The 25,675-nt window shown below is 36.2% G+C and overlaps 1 protein-coding gene across 1 annotated transcript in view; it reads right to left on the bottom strand.

The window, feature by feature from the left end:
• Positions 1-13,734: 13,734 nt before the first annotated feature.
• LOC136030308 (uncharacterized) overlaps positions 13,735-25,675 on the bottom strand; it is a 73,878-nt gene continuing 61,937 nt past the window's right edge. Inside the window, exon 6 of the mRNA XM_065709201.1 lies at positions 13,735-17,271. Within this exon, the coding sequence (XP_065565273.1) occupies positions 16,871-17,271 (401 nt within the window). The 3' untranslated portion in view covers positions 13,735-16,870. The remainder of the gene's footprint in view (positions 17,272-25,675) is intronic.

Here is a 25,675-nt window from a genome sequence, read left to right as displayed (position 1 = left end):
CACACACACACACACACACACACACACACACACACACACACACACACACACACACACACACACACACACACACACACACACACACACACACACACACACACACACACACACACACACACACACACACACACACACACACACACACACACACACACACACACACACACACACACACACACACACACACACACACACACACACACACACACACACACACACACACACACACACACACACACACACACACACACACACACACACACACACACACACACACACACACACACACACACACACACACACACACACACACACACACACACACACACACACACACACACACACACACACACACACACACACACACACACACACACACACACACACACACACACACACACACACACACACACACACACACACACACACACACACACACACACACACACACACACACACACACACACACACACACACACACACACACACACACACACACACACACACACACACACACACACACACACACACACACACACACACACACACACACACACACACACACACACACACACACACACACACACACACACACACACACACACACACACACACACACACACACACACACACACACACACACACACACACACACACACACACACACACACACACACACACACACACACACACACACACACACACACACACACACACACACACACACACACACACACACACACACACACACACACACACACACACACACACACACACACACACACACACACACACACACACACACACACACACACACACACACACACACACACACACACACACACACACACACACACACACACACACACACACACACACACACACACACACACACACACACACACACACACACACACACACACACACACACACACACACACACACACACACACACACACACACACACACACACACACACACACACACACACACACACACACACACACACACACACACACACACACACACACACACACACACACACACACACACACACACACACACACACACACACACACACACACACACACACACACACACACACACACACACACACACACACACACACACACACACACACACACACACACACACACACACACACACACACACACACACACACACACACACACACACACACACACACACACACACACACACACACACACACACACACACACACACACACACACACACACACACACACACACACACACACACACACACACACACACACACACACACACACACACACACACACACACACACACACACACACACACACACACACACACACACACACACACACACACACACACACACACACACACACACACACACACACACACACACACACACACACACACACACACACACACACACACACACACACACACACACACACACACACACACACACACACACACACACACACACACACACACACACACACACACACACACACACACACACACACACACACACACACACACACACACACACACACACACACACACACACACACACACACACACACACACACACACACACACACACACACACACACACACACACACACACACACACACACACACACACACACACACACACAACACACACACACACACACACACACACACACACACACACACACACACACACACACACACACACACACACACACACACACACACACACACACACACACACACACACACACACACACACACACACACACACACACACACACACACACACACACACACACACACACACACACACACACACACACACACACACACACACACACACACACACACACACACACACACACACACACACACACACACACACACACACACACACACACACACACACACACACACACACACACACACACACACACACACACACACACACACACACACACACACACACACACACACACACACACACACACACACACACACACACACACACACACACACACACACACACACACACACACACACACACACACACACACACACACACACACACACACACACACACACACACACACACACACACACACACACACACACACACACACACACACACACACACACACACACACACACACACACACACACACACACACACACACACACACACACACACACACACACACACACACACACACACACACACACACACACACACACACACACACACACACACACACACACACACACACACACACACACACACACACACACACACACACACACACACACACACACACACACACACACACACACACACACACACACACACACACACACACACACACACACACACACACACACACACACATATATATATATATATATATATATATATATATATATATATATATATATATATATATATATATATATATATATATATACATACATATATATATACACACACACACATATATATATATATATATATATATATATATATATATATATATATATATATATATATATATATATATATATATATATATATATAACTGGGGATACCGTAGGGAATTTATGGTAGGTACGCTACTTGCCTGGGTAGGGAATTTAAAGTGCAAAAGCCCTATAGGCAATAGTTTGACTCTTTGCCACAATTCTACTTTTTAAAACAATTAAAAGCTTTAGCGTAAAGAGCGAGGGATTGCGGAGGGGACAACCCATTTCATATACGGAGTAATTTCTGTTCGTTTTAAGTTTTAATGTCGCTCCTTACTTTCGGTTAAAAAAACTAGTTTTTTTTTTATTTAATTGTTTTTAATATTCGGTATATGACGGCTTACACTCACTTACGACACGACTGCCTGTCCATGAATTATTCTTTACGGTTGATTGTGTATGGTTATGCTGTTTGACCTATGTAATTGGATGGATGAATAGTGTTAAGGCCTCGTTCAAGTACTGATTTATTTTAATTAATGAAGTAGGAAAACAGTCTTCCTTTCTCCTTCTGTCTTTCTTTTTTGTTTATATGGTAATTTGTTTTTTTTTATCTATCATTTATTATTCTTTATTTATTATTATGTTTTATACTTTATATTTGTTATATTTGGTTTTGTGGTGTGGGTTTGTTTCTGTGTTTGTGCTGTCGCACTGGTGATCTCTTTCTTCACTATATATATATATATATATATATATATATATATATATATATATATATATATATATATATATATATATATATATATATATATATATATATATATATATATATATATATATATATATATATATATATATGTATATATATATATATATATATATATATATATATATATATATATATATATATATATATATATATATATATATGACATGTTTACAGAATCATGGACCTTGACATAAAAAGCAATTTTGCCTCCTGGACCCATCCTAGGTCTTTTCATGCCTGAAAACGGAGATTTTGTTAGGTTTTTCATTATTTTGTTTTAGATTTCTGAAGTTTTCAGGGCAGTAGCAAATTTCCGCTAGTGTTGCAACATTGAACTGTGAAATAAATAAGCAAAATTAATAAGTTTTGCAATACTTATTAGTATTACTAATACTTACTAATACTTATTAGTTTTAAGTGACAATACTTTCTGACCATACAATCAAGCACAAATTCCAAGGGAAGAGATACACCATCCTAAGCTGTTTGCTACCATATGTGTTTATTTATTTATTCTCTTTACTGATTTTTCGCACATGTCTTTTTTTAAACTGGCGCCTGCAACTACGTTCGTCTCAGGTGGGTTTTGCGTTAATGAGCTGCTAGTAGCATAGTAATAATAGCTAAAAGTCATAAATGAGAAACATAACAATTAATTAAAGGAGGGGTGTATTCCCCTCAAACCCCTTATTGTAACAAACTTTAAATCATCAAAAATAATGTTTTTCGGCTAAAACACCAATTTCTATATTTCTTTCGAGAGAAACAGAAATCATTTTAGTAGGGAAATGTTTTACAGAATCATCATCAAAATTAGACGGTTTTTGGATGTTTCCAAAAAAAAATTTATTTTTTAGAGATATCAAAAAAGTATTGTAAAATCCCCACAAAGGGGATATATTTTCTGTCTATTAATGAAAATACAAATAAAATTTATCTAAATCTAATGGGAGGCAATTGCCCCCTCCCAAAATAGATTACTGGTATCCCACCTCTGATGAAGTTCCTGTACTGCTGGAATCCTCTTTATAATCTCTCTCTGCAGATTGAGGAGGTTCTGCTTCATGGTTAGTTCCAAGTGAATTGCATAAAGCGGAGCTTTTGGCGTCCAATGATCTTTCATCTCAAATCCGTATCCAGGGGGTGGGGGAGTTTAACCCCCACTCAAGAAATGTTTGTCAGACTCGTAAAAACATAACAAAATAAATATAAATAAAATTTGAGGCATTTTTCTGCATCCCAAAAAATCCTTTTGTCCAAATCCATTTTGAATAGTACAGTCAAACTATGCCCTTAGGGGCGACATTTTTATACCGTAGGAGAGTCTAGAATTTACCAAAAATCTCCGAACCCCCCCCCTCCAACAAAAATCTTGTTTCTTTACTTGCTCTTCGCAACCATGTTAAGTTTGATGAAGGTTTGTTTCGACACGAGTTTTAAAATATGATACTAAAAATAATGATGCTGAAAAATTACTTTATAGAGAATGCAAATTCATTCACTATTCACTATCTCACTCTTAGAACATCGTAGTTGGTAAAAACCTCACTCACACAAGCTGCTGATGCTCCATATGGAAGTCCATATGGAAAAGTAGAGTAAATATGTTCACTAGGATGTTCACAAACTAACGTTTAAAACCTCACTCACACAAGCTGCTGATGAGTCCATATGGAAAAGTAGAGTAAATATGTTCACTAGGATGTTCACAAACTAACGTTTAAAACCTCACTCACACAAGCTGCTGATGAGTCCATATGGAAAAGTAGAGTAAATATGCTCACTAGGATGTTCACAAACTAACGTTTAAAACCTCACTCACACAAGCTGCTGATGAGTCCATATGGAAAAGTAGAGTAAATATGCTCACTAGGATGTTCACAAACTAACGTTTAAAACCTCACTCACACAAGCTGCTGATGAGTCCATATGGAAAAGTAGAGTTAATATGCTCACTAGGATGTTCACAAACTAACGTTTAAAACCTCACTCACACAAGCTGCTGATGAGTCCATATGGAAAAGTAGAGTAAATATGCTCACTAGAATGTTCACAAACTAACGTTTAAAACCTCACTCACACAAGCTGCTGATGAGTCCATATGGAAAAGTAGAGTAAATATGCTCACTAGGATGTTCACAAACTAACGTTTAAAACCTCACTCACACAAGCTGCTGATGAGTCCATATGGAAAAGTAGAGTAAATATGTTCACTAGGATGTTCACAAACTAACGTTTAAAACCTCAGTTTTTCAAATTTTATTTCATTTTACGTAATTTTTTTCGTAAAAAATTAAAAAGTAGTCTTTAAAGCAGACTTCCTTGTCATTATTTGTCGGAGAATATAAAATTATATTTTAAAAATATTGCAATTATTGATGACGGCGAAGAAAAAATAACTATCTAAACTAATAGCCTATTAGTTTATTAGTATTAGTAATAGGTAAAAATCTCTTATCTAATTCAGGGTTATATTTGTCGTACATATAACATTTTTGCTGTCAAACATTGAAGATAAAGAAGTCACAATTGAAATCCTCAAGCCGATACATGGTTTTGTTATCTTTCATTTATTAATTACCGTTTTTATTCGATATGACTATGGTGCTCATTTTTATCAGATCTTTTTCAATTCGAATTCTAGTGTACCAAATTATTTAGTTTGGGATGGGGGTCAGTGGCGTGACTCTGTAAGCTCAGTCAGAGTCGACCCAGCTCTAAATGGGTACCTGGAGAAATCTAAGGAAGACAAACAGGAAGAGTTTGCGAAAGCACAGGGTGGTTGGCCCCCAGCCCCCCATTGCGCTTCCTGGCTGAAGGGTCAAGAAACGGAGATCAGCATCGCCGGCAGGGACTGTAAAAGTCTAATGCCGTATTCTTTACCTTTTCACCTTTACCTTTTCCAATGTAAAATATTTATTTAGATGAATTTTTTTTCTACTGAGAGATATTGAAATCATTATCAGCTATAGAAAAGATTGGACTGATAGCCCATATGTAAAGGCTGGTTGTTCTAGGACCAGTCAAATTCGTTAAATAGGAAAAATAATAACAACTGGGAATTTTTTATAAAAAGGTTATTGGTTTGCACGTAATAAAATGTAAAATCCATTGTATTTTGGGGAGTCTGTACTCCAGCACCCACTGTCAGGTCCGTCGCTCCTCGATATAAATACGGTATGCAGACTTTTTAACAGAGTAATTTAAAAAATCTGTTCAAAAAAGTAGTTTTCAAAGGAGAGTGAAGAACCATGTTAAAAATCTAAGACAGTTAGAAAAAAAAGCCATATAATAGGCTAATTGAACTTTAAAACAAAGAAAAATTATTGTGAATGATTAAATAAAAGCCAAAACGAACAGAAATGGAAATGCATAATCACATCAAACATAAAGAAAATGAATATCAGATTAATAAATGAATACCAATGGGAAAGTAAATTTAGACTAGATATCCGATTCTACCTTAGAACGACAGCAATAAAAAAGAAATAGTCGCCCCTCAAACCTTCTAGGGGGTAAACGTGTTATGTAACTCTAATCCCTTTCCCTAAACTTAATATTTGAATCCACTTGCCCTCAACAAACACTCTCTGAAAGCTTTAGCTCGATCTCCCAGTCACTCCTGAGATATTTCAGATACGCTATTTTGATAGCCCGCAGGAATATGTTTTCTTCTAATTTACGTCACTACTTTGCCGTGAATAAATTCAAAGATCCACGGGAGGCAATAGTGTCAAAGCTTTTAAGAGGATTAGAGGCAAACATCTTTGACCCCTAATTCTTCACCCTCAAAAGACAATATACAAAGTTTAATTACCTCCCCCCACCAAAAAATTTCAAATTTTCAGCTCGATATCCATCTGCCATTCCCAGAATATTGTAGGTACGCCATTTTGATAAACTGGGTACATCGTTTTCATCGATTTGCCCCTATCCCAATTCAAGACAGGAGGTTTACTTAGCCCCCCAGCATCCCTAAAAGCCAACTTGATCCCCAAGCTGGTCCTGAGATAATCCCGATATGCCATTTTGATAACCTGAGTTCATATTTTTCTTTCTTTTTTTTTACTGTTAATTCACACGGATTCGATTCCGATCCAACAGGAACTCATAGTGCCAATTTAACCAGACTTTTGGTTAAATCCTTAAACCCTCTCCCTCTGCTCCCTCGCACCGGATCAAGATATTGGGTTCACTTCCTCCCTTCCACAGCAACCCCTAAAAATTTCTGCTCAAACCCTAAAGCTGTTCCCAGGATATTGCAGATAAGTAGTTTTGATCTCCCCAAAGGTTTGAATTCGCTCCCTAAAACTATTCATGAAATGCAGCATATAAATTGAAATTCCGGTCGGCAAATAATGAAAAAAATCGTGAGGGTTAACTCAATGAGTCATGAGAAAGTGCTTTCTGATTAGAAGCTTTATGTAATTTACAAGTTCGTGGCAGAATATTTACAACAACAATAATAACAACAAGCATTATTTTATATTCGTCTTATAATACAAATACAGTTCTTTTATAGATATCCTTCAATTTTCTGAAAACTCACTAAGAATTTCACGAAAAATAGTTTTAAACTGACGTTTGGTATTTTCTTGAGTAGGGCTATTCCACCAGTTATTAGAAGAAAAACAAAAAGAGAAATTAAAAAAAGAAATTAAAAAACAAAAAAGAAAAATTAGAAGAAAAACAAAAGAAGAAAAACGTCAATTTTCGAAGAGTGTAAAAAAAAGTATAAAATAGGAAAATTCAAGGGAATATTTTTCCTTACCGAGAGGAAAAAAAGCTTTGACGCTCCATGGCACAATATTACTATCTAAAACCACGGATTATTGTCAAACCTAATAGATAACCTGTGCTAAAATTATTAGTTTGCCCCTCTGTGTTGAAACAGCGTCTTTTGGTTTACTCAGGTACGCCTGCTGTTTCTTGAGTATACCCTCAGGGAGTTTCTGGAATCTTGGAATAGCGAAAGATCCCTAGTAGCTCCTAAACGATCGCACAGCCAAGAACAAACACTGCCGTCTTTTTCTACTAAAGTATATGTGTAAACATTAGGTTATTCAAAAATTAAGGGCCGTTACAACTGGGGCTGTGGGGTATTTTCGATCCCGAAGGCACGCTTATTAAACCTTTTTGTACAAAACGACTATCTCAAACTTTTGATCCAGTAGGAGTTAAGAAGGTGAGTAGCAGAATATGGTACCAGAGGGAGGCTAGTTGTCCTCCGAAAAAGGCACTAAAGTTTTCAATTTCCAATTGAACAAGCCCCTGCCAAGTTTCCATAATTATACATGGTAGTAAGGGAAAAAGATTATGGCACGGCACATTTAGGAGGGATGGAGGGAAATATACAAGTTTCGAGCCGAAAAAGAATTGGCTCTTTCCTGGGCTCCATCCCCTGGGACAGCTTTTAGTATAGCAGGTTCCTCTTGGCCCGGCTGAAAGTTTCAACCTCATCAGGGACACACAGCTTTCAGGCCCTTTCCGGGCCGCCTTGTCTTTTCTTATAACAAAAAGTTTGATCTTTTGTCCCAAAGGAAAATCCCTGAAAATTCTCAGCCAATTGCTCAGCCAACGTCAAACAAGCCACCTTTTCCCATTACAAAACCCTTGTGTCCCAAATAATAAAAATATGAATTAACGGCATATGGTTCATCAGTATGTTATCTTATCAATGATAGAAGAAGCGCCATGAACCACAAATAACCATCACCGGTTCGGACTACAAAGTGCCGTATCCTTCCTTGCCTCTCTTACCTTGTCCAAAGATTCCTGTGTTACATCATCTTAAAGACGCAGTTCTAGTCAACAAATTACATTTTATTTTCATATCACCTTTTTTTAATTATAAAGGACACTTGATATAGCAATTTCTTTTCAAGTGAGTCCTTAACATCTCTCTATGACGTTCAGATGCCCCACTAGCGGCGATAAAAATATAAAAAAATAAAAAGACAATCAATGCTTCTCATGCGAAAAAGTGATTTTCCTTGTTGCCCAAGAGGGGATGCTATAACTTTCATAAATGTGGTTTTCGACTGTGAAGATTTCAATGGTGCAGCTTTCTGTTTGATTAGACGCTGTTTTTTCGGGTTTTCAGGCTTTTTTGCGAAATTCCTCATAAACTTATTTTAACGATAAATTTTTACCACTAAAAATAGTCGAAATCAAAGCTACCATTCCTAAATCAGCTTCAAATGGTAATTTTTTTTCCACTTGACAGTTGTCTTCAAAACGCGTTTTTGAATTTCCAGTTATTATGAGCAAGAGTTCGAGAACTCAAGCTGTTCATGTTAAGCTGTAACGATTATTGAGGAGCAGTAAATTTTCATTGCAGAAATATTGCCAGATTTGCCATTGGCGCTGGTTACTTGTTTAGCGAATAGTCAGTAATCAAAAGATCATGTCTTTGTTGAACTATTTTGATGCCAACAATCCATACCGATGCATCAGTATACCTAAAATACTTGTTTTGACTTTGATTAGACACTGAAAATTGTTTTTTTTTGAAATTCTTTTATACACTATTGAGAGTTCACACCCACAAACCAAAAACCTATTTGTCGATTAATAAATATGCAAAACACTAAATGTTTTGACAGAAAACAATTTTTTAAGAATCGCTAAAGAATGATCTTGCTGCTCAGGTCGTTTCTTCAGAAAATACAAAATCCGAACAATCCAAATTTTAGAAAATCAATCTAAAAGCAATTCTGCTTTGATCAGTTGCCTAACGAAACTAAAGAGAATATGAACAAATTGATCTGGTCATTGTCGTATTGAGCAAAAAGTCAAAAATCAGCAAGCTCTAAGGTCTCAACACTTTAAGCAAAAAAAAAGACAATATGGGCAGAATTATTAGCCACAAGAAACAAGCCAAATGTTCATCTATAGTGTACCAAGACCCGTTTCCCTTCTGAATAATTTAAAAAAATTGTACTATTTTCCCATAAAAATTTACTTTGAAAAGATGAATAGGCTACGTACCAGCCTAAGACCTTGCAAAATTGAAAAGTTTTCCCTTCGGTTAACAGGTGTGGAGCAACTTCAGTTCAAAGTTTCAAGGTAAGACATTTGTGGTTTTCGTTGTTTATAGACGGAGTCAAAAAGGTCACTCAAGGCTAATGTCACATAGACCCATTGCCTCCATAACCTCTCCCCCTAAAAAAAAATTAATATAGCACCAATACCCTCTGGGCTATTTGTACCTCGGACATGGGAGTTTTAGATAGGGCTTGTCATCTTTTTTCAGCTTCATACAAGAACCTTCCTTGGTATTGACAAGACTTCCAATATTGTTTTCCACATCTCTACAAACCTATACACCAGCCTCACACTGGCTCGGGCCGGCAGCGGTCATTCCACGAAAGAAGGGGAGACAACTGCCACTCGCCAGCTATCAGGAACAAGCAGCACTTGATTCTCAAAACTAGTACTATTAATAGAATTTGTTATTTTCCCACCTCAGGTTACTCCTCAAGGGGTCTTTTCTTGCACCCCAGTCAGTGCTTCATTTGTCCAGGGGGATTGATCCCTCCCCTGGGCAAGATTTTGGCAGCATCATCAGCTTCAATTCATCCAATTTTGGCAGGAAACTCACAAAATACTCTGCACCCTGGTCAGGAAAGCAAGTGGCTGGCTTATGGCTAAAGTTTGCAGCAGTAGGCTCTTGCCCATACCTACTACACCCAGGAGTACAACGAAAATGTTACTATTACTGTCACTACCCTCTTCAAGATTGTATCGCAAGAGATAAAACAAAGGCTTGTTTTAAAGGATCACGGATAAAAAAGGAGGCAAAGATTGAAGAAAAGAAAGGAGATTGCATGACTAGAGATTAAAAATGGTGTGTTTTGAAGAGTTATTTAAAAAAGCGGAATAAGGATTGGACACAAAAGAGGAAATTAGATGGTTAGACATAAGAAAGGCATATTCAGAGGGATCAGGGTTGCGGCATTAGACACTACCTAGTAAATAAAATCTACCCCATAATAACCAAAAACTTAACGCGTTTTGAAAAAATACCTGTCAAGAGGGGAATAATCACTAATTGGCGTTGATTCTGGAATAATAATTATTATTTTGATTAGTCCTAATGGTAAAAGTTTATTGTGAAAACAGATTTATGGAAACTTCCGTAAGAAGGCCTGAAACCCAGCGGCAATGATGTTAGATCGAAATGAAAACCCGCCATTTGAATCACCATAACTGAAAAACCCGTGTAGGAGGATTACATTTCCGTTTTGAGGAACAAGGAAAATCATGTGTCTATTTTTTTTTTTATCTTCTTCGCCACTAGAGGAGCACTTTTGTACTTACGTGCTTTTCGCAAGTAGCAAACGGTAACATTAAATTGAAACGCAATTTTTATAAATTAATCGAAAATGAAACACCCAGCCATTCTGTACCCGTCACCAATTAATGTCACAGAAAGATTACCAGATTTGGTTCATGGGGACTGTTTCTTAGGCCGTAGTTCATTTCTAATCACTTCAATTTAAATTCCTGAATCCTATATAAATCACTTTCAATCTTAATTCCTAGTCGTAGGATTCAAACCCTAATTAAGATCTGAGTTACTGCTGTCCAGGAAAGATGTTTGCTTTACATTTTTTTGGGGGAGGGGGATGGAACAAACATGTATCAGTGCAACGAGAAATGTGGTATTAGTTTATATTTATTAGTTATATTATTATATTTCTTAGTTTATATTATACAATCGTTATTGTTGCTTTTTTCTCTCTTCTGATATATTATTAGATTAAAAAAATTAATTTTTTTAACTGAAAGTAAGGAACAACATTAACACTTAAAGAACAGAAATTATTACGTATATGAGGGGGTTTGCCACCTCGTCAATACCTCGCTCTTTACGCTAAAGTTCGAATTTTGTTCCGATTATTTAAGAATGACCTCTGAATTAAAAAGGCCGTTTAATTTGAATAAATAGCTCTTTTGAAAGTACTAAAAAACTGTAGCATAAAGAGCGAGGTATTGACGAAGGGGTGAACCTCCATGTGCGAAAAAATTTCTGTTCGTTTTAAGGTTTAATTTTGCTCCTTACTTTCAGTTGAAAAAACCTGTTTTTTATTTGATTTCTAATCATTTTTTAAATAATGCTGGGAAATCCGGCGCCCCCTTCATGAAAAATTCCCTTCCCCCATTAGAAAATCTTCAATGGAAAGATACTCCCACGTAACCAGCTCCCCGACCCATCCACCAGAGAAAATCCCCTGAAAATGCCTGTATGCTTCCCAATAATGAATAATATATGTAAACAATGGTCAAAGTTCATAACTTATAGCCCTTCCTCCGGGGACACTGGGGGATAGTCATCTTCGAAGACACAGTTATTAGATTTTTCGACTATGCTGAACAAAATGACAAAATCAAAATTTTGATCAGGTGACTTTGGGGAAATATGAGCGTGAGAGGGGACCTAGTTGCCCTCCAGTTTTTTGGTCAAATAAAAAGGGCACTAGAATTTTTAATTTCCATTCTAATGAGCCCTCTCACGATATTTTAGGACCAATTGGTCGATCTGACCACTGAAGAAAACTTATATATTTGAAATCAGCATAAAAATCTGATTGTTTTGATGTATCTATTCCGTTTTTTAAGAGTTTCAGTTACTATTGAGCCGGGTCGGTACGTTCGTTACCACGAGATGTTACACTTGAATGGTAATAATAAGCAAATTTTACCTTGCTTCCCTTAGAATCTCCATATATTACTATTGACCCTGTCGAGTGGTGGGGGCTAAGAATCTTTAGGGACCTCTTTTGAATGCCTAAAAATACAAAAATCTAACTTATAAACTACACCAACCATGCTTCTTTTGTTTCCCCAGTTCACATAAAAAACTCAAGGGATTAAAAGTTTAGTATTTACTCTTGAAGGAAATAACAATTAGGTACGTAATAAGATCCTCTCCCCGAGGCATATAGGCAGCATAGTTTTTTCTTAGGGCAGGGGAGGATGTGTTTCTGAAAACACCTTATAATAAGCACAGTACTACAAATTATGGAAGAAATAGGGAGATCCAACAGGCCAGGCTCAGAGACTTCTCCTCCTGGGCATGAGCTCACTCCAGACTTTTCACATATCTAGAAATTAAAGACAATATATTTTTATTTAATTTATTCGACAAAAATCAAAATCGTAAATAATAAACATCATCACTAATGTCTTTGTGCATTTCGAATCAAAGTTGTTTAAATAAAAAGGATTAAAAATGAATAAAAATGATGTGATCAGATTGTAAAGCAGTGATAGGCCAGCAAAGGATTGGGCATAGTTGAAAGGTTTTTTTTTTTTTTTTTTAAGTGTGTTTGTTTGTTCTGTATTTCCTTTTGATTCGCTTGACAGAATAATGAATTAAGCTGCCTCTATAAAGCGTTAATATCCTGTTTAAATAGACCGTTTTAATGTAGGAAAAGAGCAAGGCCGTATCCAGGATTTTTTTTTTGGGGGGGGGAGGGGAGGTAAAAAACTTCAAAAATCACATCAAAAATTTGTTTATGTGAATTTTTGTTGCATTTTTTTCGAGTCGGAAACAAGTTTCGGGGGGAGGGGTTCAAACCTCCTAAAGCATCCCCTGGATACGACCTTGGTAAACAAATTCCCACTTTACAGCCTTACCAAAATCTTTAAACAAGTAAACACTCATTCACACATCAATTTTAGATTTTGTCCTTCCAGAGCTTAGGCAAATCAATTACGCAGCTAAGACAATTCGATTAGCAAAAGAAAAGACTTATTCAATTATTTAAGCATAAGGGTATTAAAAAAGCTTTAAAGGTGCCTTAGTCTAGAGATACTAAATGATATTCTTCATGATAGAAATGATCTATTCCACTCAGTATGTGTAACAGGGAGGTACTCTCCAACGTTTCGTAATACTTGGGATTTCCCCCGCAAATATTGCTTTTAGAATCTTCCCTTTTCCCCTGAATCTTTAAAGTACTAAACACTGATTCCCACAGCCACTTTAGGTCTTCTCTGACGGAGCTTACGCACACTATGGAAATTTCAAGAAAAGTGTTTAGTTTTTTTTAAGTTATCTTAATTGTAGATGCTGATGATAAAAGTTAACTCTTGGATTTTCAAAACTGGCGCTAATTTAGCTAGGCCATATTTAAAGTGCGAAGGACATCAGAATATCGTTTGCCCCATGGACCCATCTTAGGTCTATTCAAGCCTGAAATTTTAGATTTTCTGATGTTTTTTTATTGGCTGCTTTAAAATTACGAGGTTTTTTGGGCAGTGTCAATTTTTTGTCAGTGTTGTCATGTTAAAGAGCAAAAAAATAAAAAAGAGCGAAACTAAATACTTAAATTTGACAGCACTTTTCGTCCGTAAAAACTCCAACATGAACTATTTTTTGATTTGGTGTTGTTTCAAAACATGAAACAAATTAAAACCTTCGTTAAGTAAACAAGTTCGCAAAGTAATATTTCAAGTACTTGGTCGCTATATCGTCACACCTAAAAGTCCTATCTGTCACAATCACACTTCGGAGACAATGGCCGAAAACTGTTTGCTAAGCTGTTCTCAAAGGGAGAATCAACAGGGTTTCCAGCTCAGAGTATAGCCAACGAAATTAGCTATTTTCTTACTAGCAGCATTGCCAACGCGGTAAATTTGTACTGTTTTTGGTACAATTTATAGGTCTTTGCAAAATACGGTCCCTTTGGACACTTTATGGTAAAATCTGAAAATTCTACTGCATTTTGGTACATTATGGTTGTATGCACCTGATAAAGTTTGACTTTTTTCAAATTTTTGAAGTTCCTCCAGTTAATTCTTAGCGATCAAAGGAAAAGAAAAGGGATTTTCTTAGAAAGCAAACACGAAACAAAAAAATCTCCTTGAATTCCAAAATCATTCGTGAATCGTCCACGAATCATCCATCCACCAACCAGTGAAATGGAAACTAATACAGAATGCTATAATTGTACCACAAAGAATATTTTTCTGGTACAATTTGGTCATTTTTTTATTGTTTATCTCAAAGCGTTGACAACACTGCTGATAAGTGTGAATATGTCATGTATGACCTTTAAGGGAGGCAGTGACGATAACAAATTGAAACACATAGTGCCACAATCCTTTGCCCAATTTCAAGGATGATGTCATCAATTTCAAGGATGATGTCATCAAATTTTATCAATTTGAACCGTACAGTCTGTATAGTTGGTACCTCATGTTATCTAGTATAAAAAATGCAAAGGAAACACACCTTGTCGAGTCTATCAGGAACGTGCTTCAGTGGATTCACTAGTAAAAGCAAATATCAAATTGAAACATATAGGGCTCAAAACGCCTGATTTGCATAAAGTATAAAATTGTAGGCTTAAAAAAGCTGCATTTCAATTGCCACATGTTCTGAATTATATGATTTAAAGGAAGAACTAGGTGCCGCAATCCTTTGCCTAATTTCAAGGATGATGTCATCAACTCGCATAACAAAAGAGCCAATCTTCAAAACTGGACTAGAGATTTGAAAAAAAAAACTAATTGTCTGCAATGACCTGACACATTTCAACTTGTCAAAATATAGCAAACTGCAAGGCGATATACAAAAAGACGTTTTGTGAAGCTGTTATCCATTTTTTCTGAAAATTTTAAAACGATTTTAGAATAGTATTAAATGCAATTAGAAGTTCAAGACTCGCAGTGCATATTTAAAATAAACGAATGTTTTAAATACGTTTCTCACGCACTCTCTACTAGGGAAAAAAACGGACAACATAGCAATGAAGTAAGAGAAGCAGAACACTTTAAAACAGATTTGCTTTTGAAGATTAACCTTTTTTATGCAAGTTAAGATGCGTGATAAAAAAGATGAAAAAAGTGAATTAAATACAAAAAACTACGATATGCTTATGGTAAGTTAAGACAACCCACGCTACTCTCCTTTACTCTTTAATATTGTTTGGCCTTTAAAAATATTCGTGTTCTTTTTTTTATAGAGAAAAAGCTTTGCAGATCGTTCCATACTCAAACTGAAGTATTTCGACATTTCAAATAACAAAAAATAAAAAATAAAATCAGGCTGTTTCAATCCATTTAAGAGAATTAAAAAAAAAATTCAAGAGTGTAAAATGCTAGTGCCTTTATTTCAAATTTTCAAAATTTATAAACGAGAACAGAACACTATTCTTTAGTCAGAATGCTGAGAGACCACCGAGTGTCTGAACTTACCATTAATATTGCTAAGAATTGAAACACTTGACGCAGGTAAAAAAAAAAAATACGCAAATGGTAACGAGATCAAAAACACAATCAAACACTAAAATCACAATTTGGACTAAAACGCAAATCCGACTTGTTGCATCAATTTATTGCCTACAAATCGTATGAGACAGTACCTTTTTCAAAAGGAGGCTTATTGCAGCCAAAATTCTTTTCGAAATACTATCACTATGTTTGATCTTGAGTAAATGATATGAAAATGGTTGGACGAAGGCTTTTCTTTAAGATGTATTTTTCTTTGATCACAATTTCCTTTTTTTTAAAAAAAGGGCAGAAAATTCATTTTGGAAATTTTCTTCAGCTACCCACAGCTCAATCAAAACCTTGTGTGGGACCACGGCTGAAGTTATTCTTAAACTTTTCTCACTTTTCCACTTTCTTCACTACAATTTATCTTCGAACTAGAATCACCTTCACTTTCATCACCAGGCTCAAGAAAACTAGGAGGTGGTTGAGGAGGACACCTCCCTCTGTATACTCGACTAGCCTCAGTATAGTGACACTCTAACTGTGGAACAAAAGAGTGGCATAAAGTCCTTGAAAAGCTGTAAGGTGATTCATAAACGTTTTCATGGCGACAATTGCAGTGAATGTGTTGTATAACAGGCACTGGGCTATAATGGTTGCTTTTTGGGCTGCAAATGGGTAAAATTCTTCCTGGTGATTCAGAAGACGCTAAGTGATACTGATACGGTCGTCTTGTGTGCCGTACATTGTAAGTTGTGGGCTGGTATGGACTACCTCTTTCAGACCCTAGAAAAAAAACAATGTTTAGTTAAATTGAACGTACAAATTTTGCTCAAATAAAGACTAGAACTATAAAATAAATTCATCATCGCCACATAAAAGCCTTTTTTCCATAACCAACTTACTCAGAAACATCCAATGAACACACAATTTATTAAACAAAACTCACACAAGTAAAAATGAAACACGTTTTTCGTTCACGAATTTTCCCAAAAAGTACACAGGGAAATTTTTTTAGTGGCGGGTTAGAGGGCACAAATAAAGAAAAACGTTAAAAATGCCAATTTATACGAAAAATCTATGAAATCGAGAACGAAAACGGTCATGGTCATCGGAGGCTATTCTTCTGGAAAACGCATGGTCGTCAAAACTATATAGAACAGGAAAATGGTACGAAAATATAGAAACAATATGGACTAGGGATTGGTGGTACTTTCAAAGATCTCTCCCTCTTCCTATGTACTTACAAATCGAAAGATGCTAGCTAAACTGAAATAAAGAGAGCTAATGGAGAACATAGGATCCGATGTTACCATATTATACACATCTGAGGTGAGGATTGGTCGCAACCTCGCAATGCTTGCAAACTTGGCTGAAATATACCCGTGATTTGAAGAGACCCATTCAAGCTAGGCCTAGCAAATTGTTACGACAATGGCAATAATATAAGCAGCATCTTAGTTTACTACAGAGACGTTGGCTCGATTTTTATAGAAGCAAATTACTTAGCATGATGATAATTCTAAGACTAAGAGGTGATCTAGATTAAGAGAGGGAAAGTGTTTTTAGCAATGAGATGTGTCGACCGAATTTTCACTCTTAGATTGATAATTGACAAGTGTCTAAATCTTCAGACCCCTTTAGTCTTTCGTTTTATAGGCTATGAACCGGTATTTGATTCAGTTGGTAGAGAAGCTTTAGCACAGAAGCAAGGTATACAAGATAAGAAAAATAAACTGATTATTGTTATGCACGGTAATAATACAGTGACGGGTTAAGGGGGTGATTAAGTGAACTGATGGAACTCGAAAATCCCATGTTAAATTGAAAATTTATATTTAAAAAGTACTCAAGTATTCATTGGCGGAAGATGCCGCTTTTAATATCAGGCCATAGCTTCTTGAAGATGCTACAAAATGTTTGAAAGGATTTTGTTCTATTTCCTCTAATTGCTTAGAAATCTTAGAAAATGTCTAGGTATTTTTCACAAGTGTACTCTATGAAGGATATTGCTTTTGGAACAAAATTGGTACTATCATGTGCAGAAGACAATAACCTATAAGATGATTGGAACCATTTTTTGATGTATTTTCCCGTTTTCTAACAGTCCCCTAGAATATTTTCAGCTACCTGAAATTTTTACAAGTCGGTTGCCATAAAGAATCGTTTCAGATCGCCGATAATAACCCCTAGAGACGAAAATGACAAGCTGGAATAATCAGCTGCTTGTTAATAGTGTGAAATTTTCATAAATTATTTCAATGCAATGAAGAAACCTAGAAATGAGAAATAGTCAGGAGCCTTCAGGAAAGTTATGCACACAAAGCCGAAATCATGGGGAAAATTAAATCAAAGCGAGGTATGGAACTGCGAAACTGCGAGAAATTTGGGGATAGGCTAGTGGATAAAGAACCGAAAAGAGTCTAAAGCGGACTATTGCATGGAAGTTGGAAAGAATGGACTGGTCAACCCCAAACGAGGCCACGACTACTTTTACCAAGTACAATCAGTCAGCTTGAATGTGCTCAGCTATATACTTGCTTTTTCATGATTTTTACCCAGAAAGACTTCTACATTGAAAAGATAGACCGCAATCCAGGCTTTTGGACCGAAAAGATTTTTCCCAAGCTGAAAGGATTCTTCATTGATGCTTTGATCCCAAAGTTCCACAGGGGGTTCCAATACAAGAGCCGTACTTATAAGATTAATCGTCTAGTACCGGTAACAGGAAAATTCATTTTCCTTACATTCTATCCTTCTTTGTAGTTACATACTTAATTGTATTGTCATTTGAAATAAAATACCTTTGTTTATATTGCTTGTCCTCCAACTTTATCAAACAGTTCGTAGTAACGAACTGTAGTAAAGAGCGACCCGGCTCAATAGTAACCGAAGCTCTAAAAAATGGAATTTTGGTACCAATAGCTACATCAAAAGAATCGCATTTTAATGCTGATTTTAAATATATTAAATAAAAAACAAGTTTTTTCAACTGAAAGTAAGGAGCGACATTAAAACTTAAAACGAACAGAAATTACTTCGTATATAAAAGGGGCTGCTTCTTCATCAACGCCCCGCTCTTTACGCTAAAGTTTGACTCTTTCTCCCAACTCTTCTTTTTAAAACAGTAAAAAACTTTAGCGTAAAGAGCGGGGCGTTGATGAGGAAGCAGCCCCTTTTATATACGAAGTAATTTGTGTCCGTTTTAAGTTTTAATGTCGCTCCTTACTTTCAGTTGAAAAAACTTGTTTTTTTATTTAATTTCTGAATGTTTTTGAATAAATGCATGTTTTGATTTTGGCTCTCCGCAGAGTAATAATTGAAACGAAATTTGAATTTTTTTTTTTTTTTTGCTGAATGGCTTACTCATAATTTTGATCGAATGATTTTGGGAAAAAAGAGCGGGGGAGGAAGCCTAGTTGCCCTCCAATTTTTTGGTTAATAAAAAAAGGCAACTAGAAATTTAATTTATTACGAATGGTTTTATAAGTAAAAGATATACGTAACTTATAAACTAGCTTACGTGAAGAATTTTTTATTCTCATATTTTTATTACACATATGAGAGGGTTCACCCCGTCGTCAGTACCTCTCTCTTTACACTAAATCTTAAATTTTGGCCCAATTAATTAAGAATGACCCCTGAATCACAAAAGCCGTAGAATAAATAGTTGACATTACTAAAAATACTTTAGCGTAAAGAGCGAGGTATTAGGAGGAGGTGAGCCCCTCATATGGGTAATAATTTCTGTTCGTTTTAAGTTTTGATGCTGCTCCTTACTTCCAGCTGAAAACAAACTTTTTCATATATATTTTTTCATTGTTTTTTTTAATAATGTTAGTAAATCCTGCGCTCCCTTCATGGAAATTTTCTTCCCCCATGACCAAGTCCTCGATGGAAAGTTCCCCCAGTATATCCCCCTCTTTTCGACCCCTCTCCCCGACCAAAAAATTCTCCTGAAAACACCTGTACACTTCCCAATAACCATTACTATATGTAAGCACTGGTCAAAGTTTTTAACTTGTAACCCCTCCCACGGAGACTACGGAGGAGTAAGTCGTCTGCAAAGACATAGTTATAAGGTTTTTCGACTACGTTGAATAAAATGGCTATCTCAGAATTTTGATCCGTTGACTTTGGGAAAATAATTAGCGTGGGAGGGGGCCTAGGTGCCCTCCAATTTTTTTGGTCGCTTAAAAAGGGCACTAGAACTTTTCATTTCCGTTTGAATGAGCCCTCTCGCAACATTCTAGGACAATTTGGTGGATACGATCACCCCTGGAAAAAAAACAAAAACAAAAAAAAAACAAATAAACACGCATCCGTGATCTGCCTAAAAGTCATAGAACACTACTGTAGAAATTTCAAGCTCCTATCTGCAAAAATGTGGAATTTTGTATTTTTTGTCAGAAGGCAGATCACAGATGCGTGTTTATTTGTTGTTTTTTTTTCAGGGGTGATCGTATCAACCCAGTGGCCCTAGAATGCTGCAAAAGGGCTCATTCTAACGGAAATGAAAAGTTCTAGTGCCTTTTTTAAGTGACCAAAATCTCGTAGGGCACCTAGGCCCCCGTCCCACGCTAATTATTTTTCCAAAGTAACCGGATCAAAATTCTGAGATAGCCATTTTATTCAGCGTAGTCGGAAATCCTTATAACTAAATCCTTATAAGTGTACAGACGTCTTCAGGGGCGTTTTCATTTGGTCTGGGGCAGGGTTGAGAAGAGAGGGATATGCTGGGGAAACTTTTCATGGAGGAAGAAAATTTCCATGAAGGGAGCGCAGGATTTCCTACTATTATTAAAAAAAAAAAACAATGAAAAAATAAATATGACAAAGTTTTTTCAACTGAAAGTGAGGAGCAGCATTAAAACTTAAAAGGAACAGAAATTATTACGCATATGAGGGGCTCACCTCCTCCTAATACCTCGCTCTCTACGCTAAAGTATTTTTAGAATTTCAACTATTTATTCTACGGCTTATGTAATTCAGGGGTCATTCTTAAGAAATCGGGACAAAATTTAAGCTCTAGTGTGAAGAGGGAGGTACTGTTGAGGGGGTGAGCCCCCCTCATATATGTAATAAAAATGTGAGAATACAGAAGTTCCTTACGTAAGCTAATTTGTAAGTTACGTATGTCTTTAACTAGTAAAATTTATTTTTACTAATAATTTTACTAATAAAAAAAATTGTAAGAAATTAAAAGTTCTAGTTGCCTTTTCAGGTAACCAAATAATCGGAGAGCAACTATACCTCCTTCCCCGCTCCTATTTTTTTCTCAAAATCGTTTGATCAAAACTATGAGAAACCCATTTAGCCAAAAAAATAAATACCCAAATTTTGTTTTAATTATTCATCTGTGGAGAGCATAAATCAAAACATGCATTGATTAAAAAACGTTAAGAAATTAAATTAAATAAAAACAAGTGTTTTTAACTGAAAGTAAGGAGTGACAATAAAACATAAAACGAACAGATATTACTTCATATATGAAAGCGGCTGTCTCCTCATCAATGCCCCGGTCTTCACGCTAAAGTCTGACTCTTCCTCTTAACTCTATTTTTTAAAACAGTAAAAAACTTCAGCGTAAAGAGCGGGGCGTTCATGAGGAAGCAGTCCCTTTCATATACGAAGTAATTTCTGTTCGTCTTAAGTTTTAATGTCACTCCTTACTTTCAGTTATTTTTTTTTTAATTTAATTTGTAAGAAAACTTTGGTTTTCTAAGAATCCTCGAAGAAAGCTTTCAACTAAGTTCGCTGTTTAGTTTCGAATTAATGAAATGAGGTATTTTAAATAGCCTATCCCTAGGAAATAAAGTGGAAAAAACAATAAATTTTAAAATGCATTCTATGCATGTCGTCACAGTTGCATATACATGGGCATTTTGTACTTGAGAATGATAGTGCTCTTTTGCTCATTTTCTAATCTCCCTTGGTCGGTAACCAAGCTTTGCAAGACACTGTCAAATATATTATTATTTCTCGGCTGAAGCATCTCACCAAAGGAAGCTGTCAATCAAAACCTTTGACAAGACTTGATAATTGGTGCTATTTGAAGTTTTGACAATCGACGATCTCTAGAGAATTAAAAGACAGAAGGGTAACCTTACTTCAATTCTGAAGCTCGATGTTTTCAAGTTCACTTAATCACGTCCTTAAGGTGGGAAGGGATGTTAGTAGTTAGTTTGGCATGGAATCAAGAGTTAAGCTGGGTTGTATTTTATCTCCATTTAAATAGATCATTTTGATGGACTCGGTTCTAAGGAACGCGACGAAGGCTACTGAAGAACATGGAACCAAATAGGAAGGTAAAAATCTCTCAGACTTGAATTGTAAAGATTGATTTGGGTGTCATTTATAAAATAGCAAGATAAATAAATTTTCGAAGTTTGAGAGCTTAGGGTGCAAGGATAGGTTTGAAAATCAATGTTAAGAAGACTGTAAATAAATGATGGTCAAGATATGATTTTAGGTAACAAGAAAATCGATCAAGTGAATAGCTTCGCTTATGTTTTCAAGAGGAATTCTTTAAGCATAATCTTAAGTAAGGTCGTATCCAGGGAGAGGAGGTTAGAAGGTTTGAACCCCACCCCAAAATGTTTGTCCGACCCGTAAAAACAAAAAAATGAATACAAATTTTTTTCGATGGGTTAAAAAAATAAAATAGTAACCCCCCCCCCCCTCCGGAAAAAATCCTGGATACGACCCTGATCTTAAGCACTCATTTGACTGACCGTATATGGAACAATATGCTTCTCATAAAAATATGGTTTGGTCCCACTTTTACAGGTATAACGAAAGAAAGGTTATTATGACTAAACAAGTTTCACGAATGGAGGATGACACGGTTGTGCTTTTTGGCCATACGGTTGGCCATACGGACCACACGGTTGTGCTGTGGCCAAAATGATGGCCATCCAAATGATGGGCGAGTAGATGCGGAACAGGAAATGTATTATAAACGCTAGCTAAGATGCGGTGGTTAAATTTAAACTTTAACGCAACTAGTAAACCGTACGCATTTCTAGATTTTCTGGCACAAAAATCTTTCAAAAGTTAACGCGTGGCGCGAAGATTTGACCCAATGGGTACACCAAGATACGTCAGTGTATCTTGTGCTTTAGTAACATATTCACCCAACTGAACATTTGTCGGGCAATCTGACGGGTGATTGAACACCAGGAATTCAGTCTAACTCTCATTAAATCGAAGACCGATACGTTTATACTCCCTATCGAGAATCCGAAAATACATGAAAGGGGTCGAAACAATTGAGATGCTTGGGAGATAGATATGATATATGTAACTTGGGCTGTATATTTGCACGTTAGGGGGGGGGGGGAGTATACTGGGGCTGCATACTAAATGTACCCTAACCAAAATAACAACTAAATATTTATTAAAATATAGCTACAATATAGTTTTCGACTGAGCCAAACTAATAGTCTCCTTATACAAACAGCAATACACCAGTTATTGTCCGATTTTTCAGATCGAAATTCTCGAGTGTGTACTGGCTAACAGATAATTACCGAGTGAAATTTTGAACTGATTGGGATGGAGAAGGAGGGTGCGTGTTGCATCAGGCGTGCATCTTGGTGCTATAATTAATTGTCAACAGTAGTAATAACAGTTTGCTAATTTATTGTATTCAGACGGAGGAATTTCATGGTAGTGTAAAATTCTTTTAAAAACTTGACAAATTCTCGCTTTGGAAAGGGAAAAATAACTATTGACTTTAATGTCAAGTGACGAAACAATTTCATAGATTTTCTAACTACCCTTAATTAACAACAAATAGATTATCCTCATTCTAAAAAAAAATAGAATTTATTAAAATAAAATAGAGAATAAACAAATAATATAAAATTTTAATAAAATAGATTTTCAATTTGGAAAAGGAAAAATAACTATTGACTTTAACGTCTAGTGACGAAACAATTTTAAAGATAAACTAAATGCCCTTATTAACTACAAATCGATTATCCTCATTCTAAAAAAAATAGAAATTATTAAAATAAAATAGAAAATAAACAAATAAAATAAAATTTTAATAAAATAGATTTTCAATTTGGACAAGGAAAAATAACTATTGACTTAACGTCTAGTGACGAAACAATTTTACAGATAGACTAAATGCCCTTATTAACTATAAATCGATTATCCTCAATCTAAAAAAAAAAAAAAAAAAAAAAAAAAAAAAAAAAAAAAAAAAAAAAAAAAAAAAAAAAAATTGCATATCAAAGCTTGACAGCTGTTTTGAATGCATTATTTCAAGAAAACCATTTAGAAAAGCCACTAAAAAAGGATTGACTACAAACAATTAACCCGCGGTCAGTTGCAAGCATTTGTGCACTTATCGTGTGCAAATTTTCGAAGCTCCGTTTTTAAGCAGCGGAGTACACCTCACTTATGTTAATAAATTATAAGGTGGGGCCGGAATAGCTGGAAACGAGACAAATATGAAATAGGCTATATCAAGCCCCCAAGAACTCGAGGGGTTACCCACTTTCAATAATCTTTTGCAATGGGTGGCATATGACAGAGGTGAACCTCATGCAGCGAAACAAGCAGCAATGACGATGTAAAACAGATAGCACAGAGGTGGCAAACCCTCACATTAAGGTGGCTGAACACCTGCAGCCATTTAAAAAACAGGTTGAACTTTTAGTTTTTTTATCTTTGATTTTTAGTTTTTGCTAGATTTATTTAGTATAAATTATGACTGTTGATTGTAGTAGCCGTTCTTCTTCAGAGCTATGCTTCTTCTTGGACGGCTACCTGTTAATTGTTTAGATGGTGTATGATTTTTAAAATAAAGTTTACTTTAACTCAAAAATTAAATTGTCATAATAAAAATAAACAACAGAAATATCTTGAACTCAATCCTAGAAAACTTGTATGCAATTGTTCTCACGGTAGTTAAAGTCTTCAATTCAAAGTGGTACTATACTCAGTCATAGAGAAAGATAAATAACCATATCCTGTACGTGATTTACATTTTCGACCATGCAAAATTTGAATATAACCTCTTACTGCTGACGATGCAAAATTTATTGCGCTAATGCTTCACTGCCTTCTTTGCTTCGGCTTTTACTTTGCATAGTTCTGACGCCCACCTTAAAAACAGACAGTAAAAACTTGATTTATTCTATTTCCAATAACAACTTCAAATAATGCAAAAAAATGA

This window comes from Artemia franciscana, chromosome 8 (genome assembly GCF_032884065.1).
Source record: "Artemia franciscana chromosome 8, ASM3288406v1, whole genome shotgun sequence".
Classification (NCBI taxonomy): domain Eukaryota; kingdom Metazoa; phylum Arthropoda; class Branchiopoda; order Anostraca; family Artemiidae; genus Artemia; species Artemia franciscana.
This window is presented reverse-complemented; position numbering and strand designations above follow the sequence as displayed.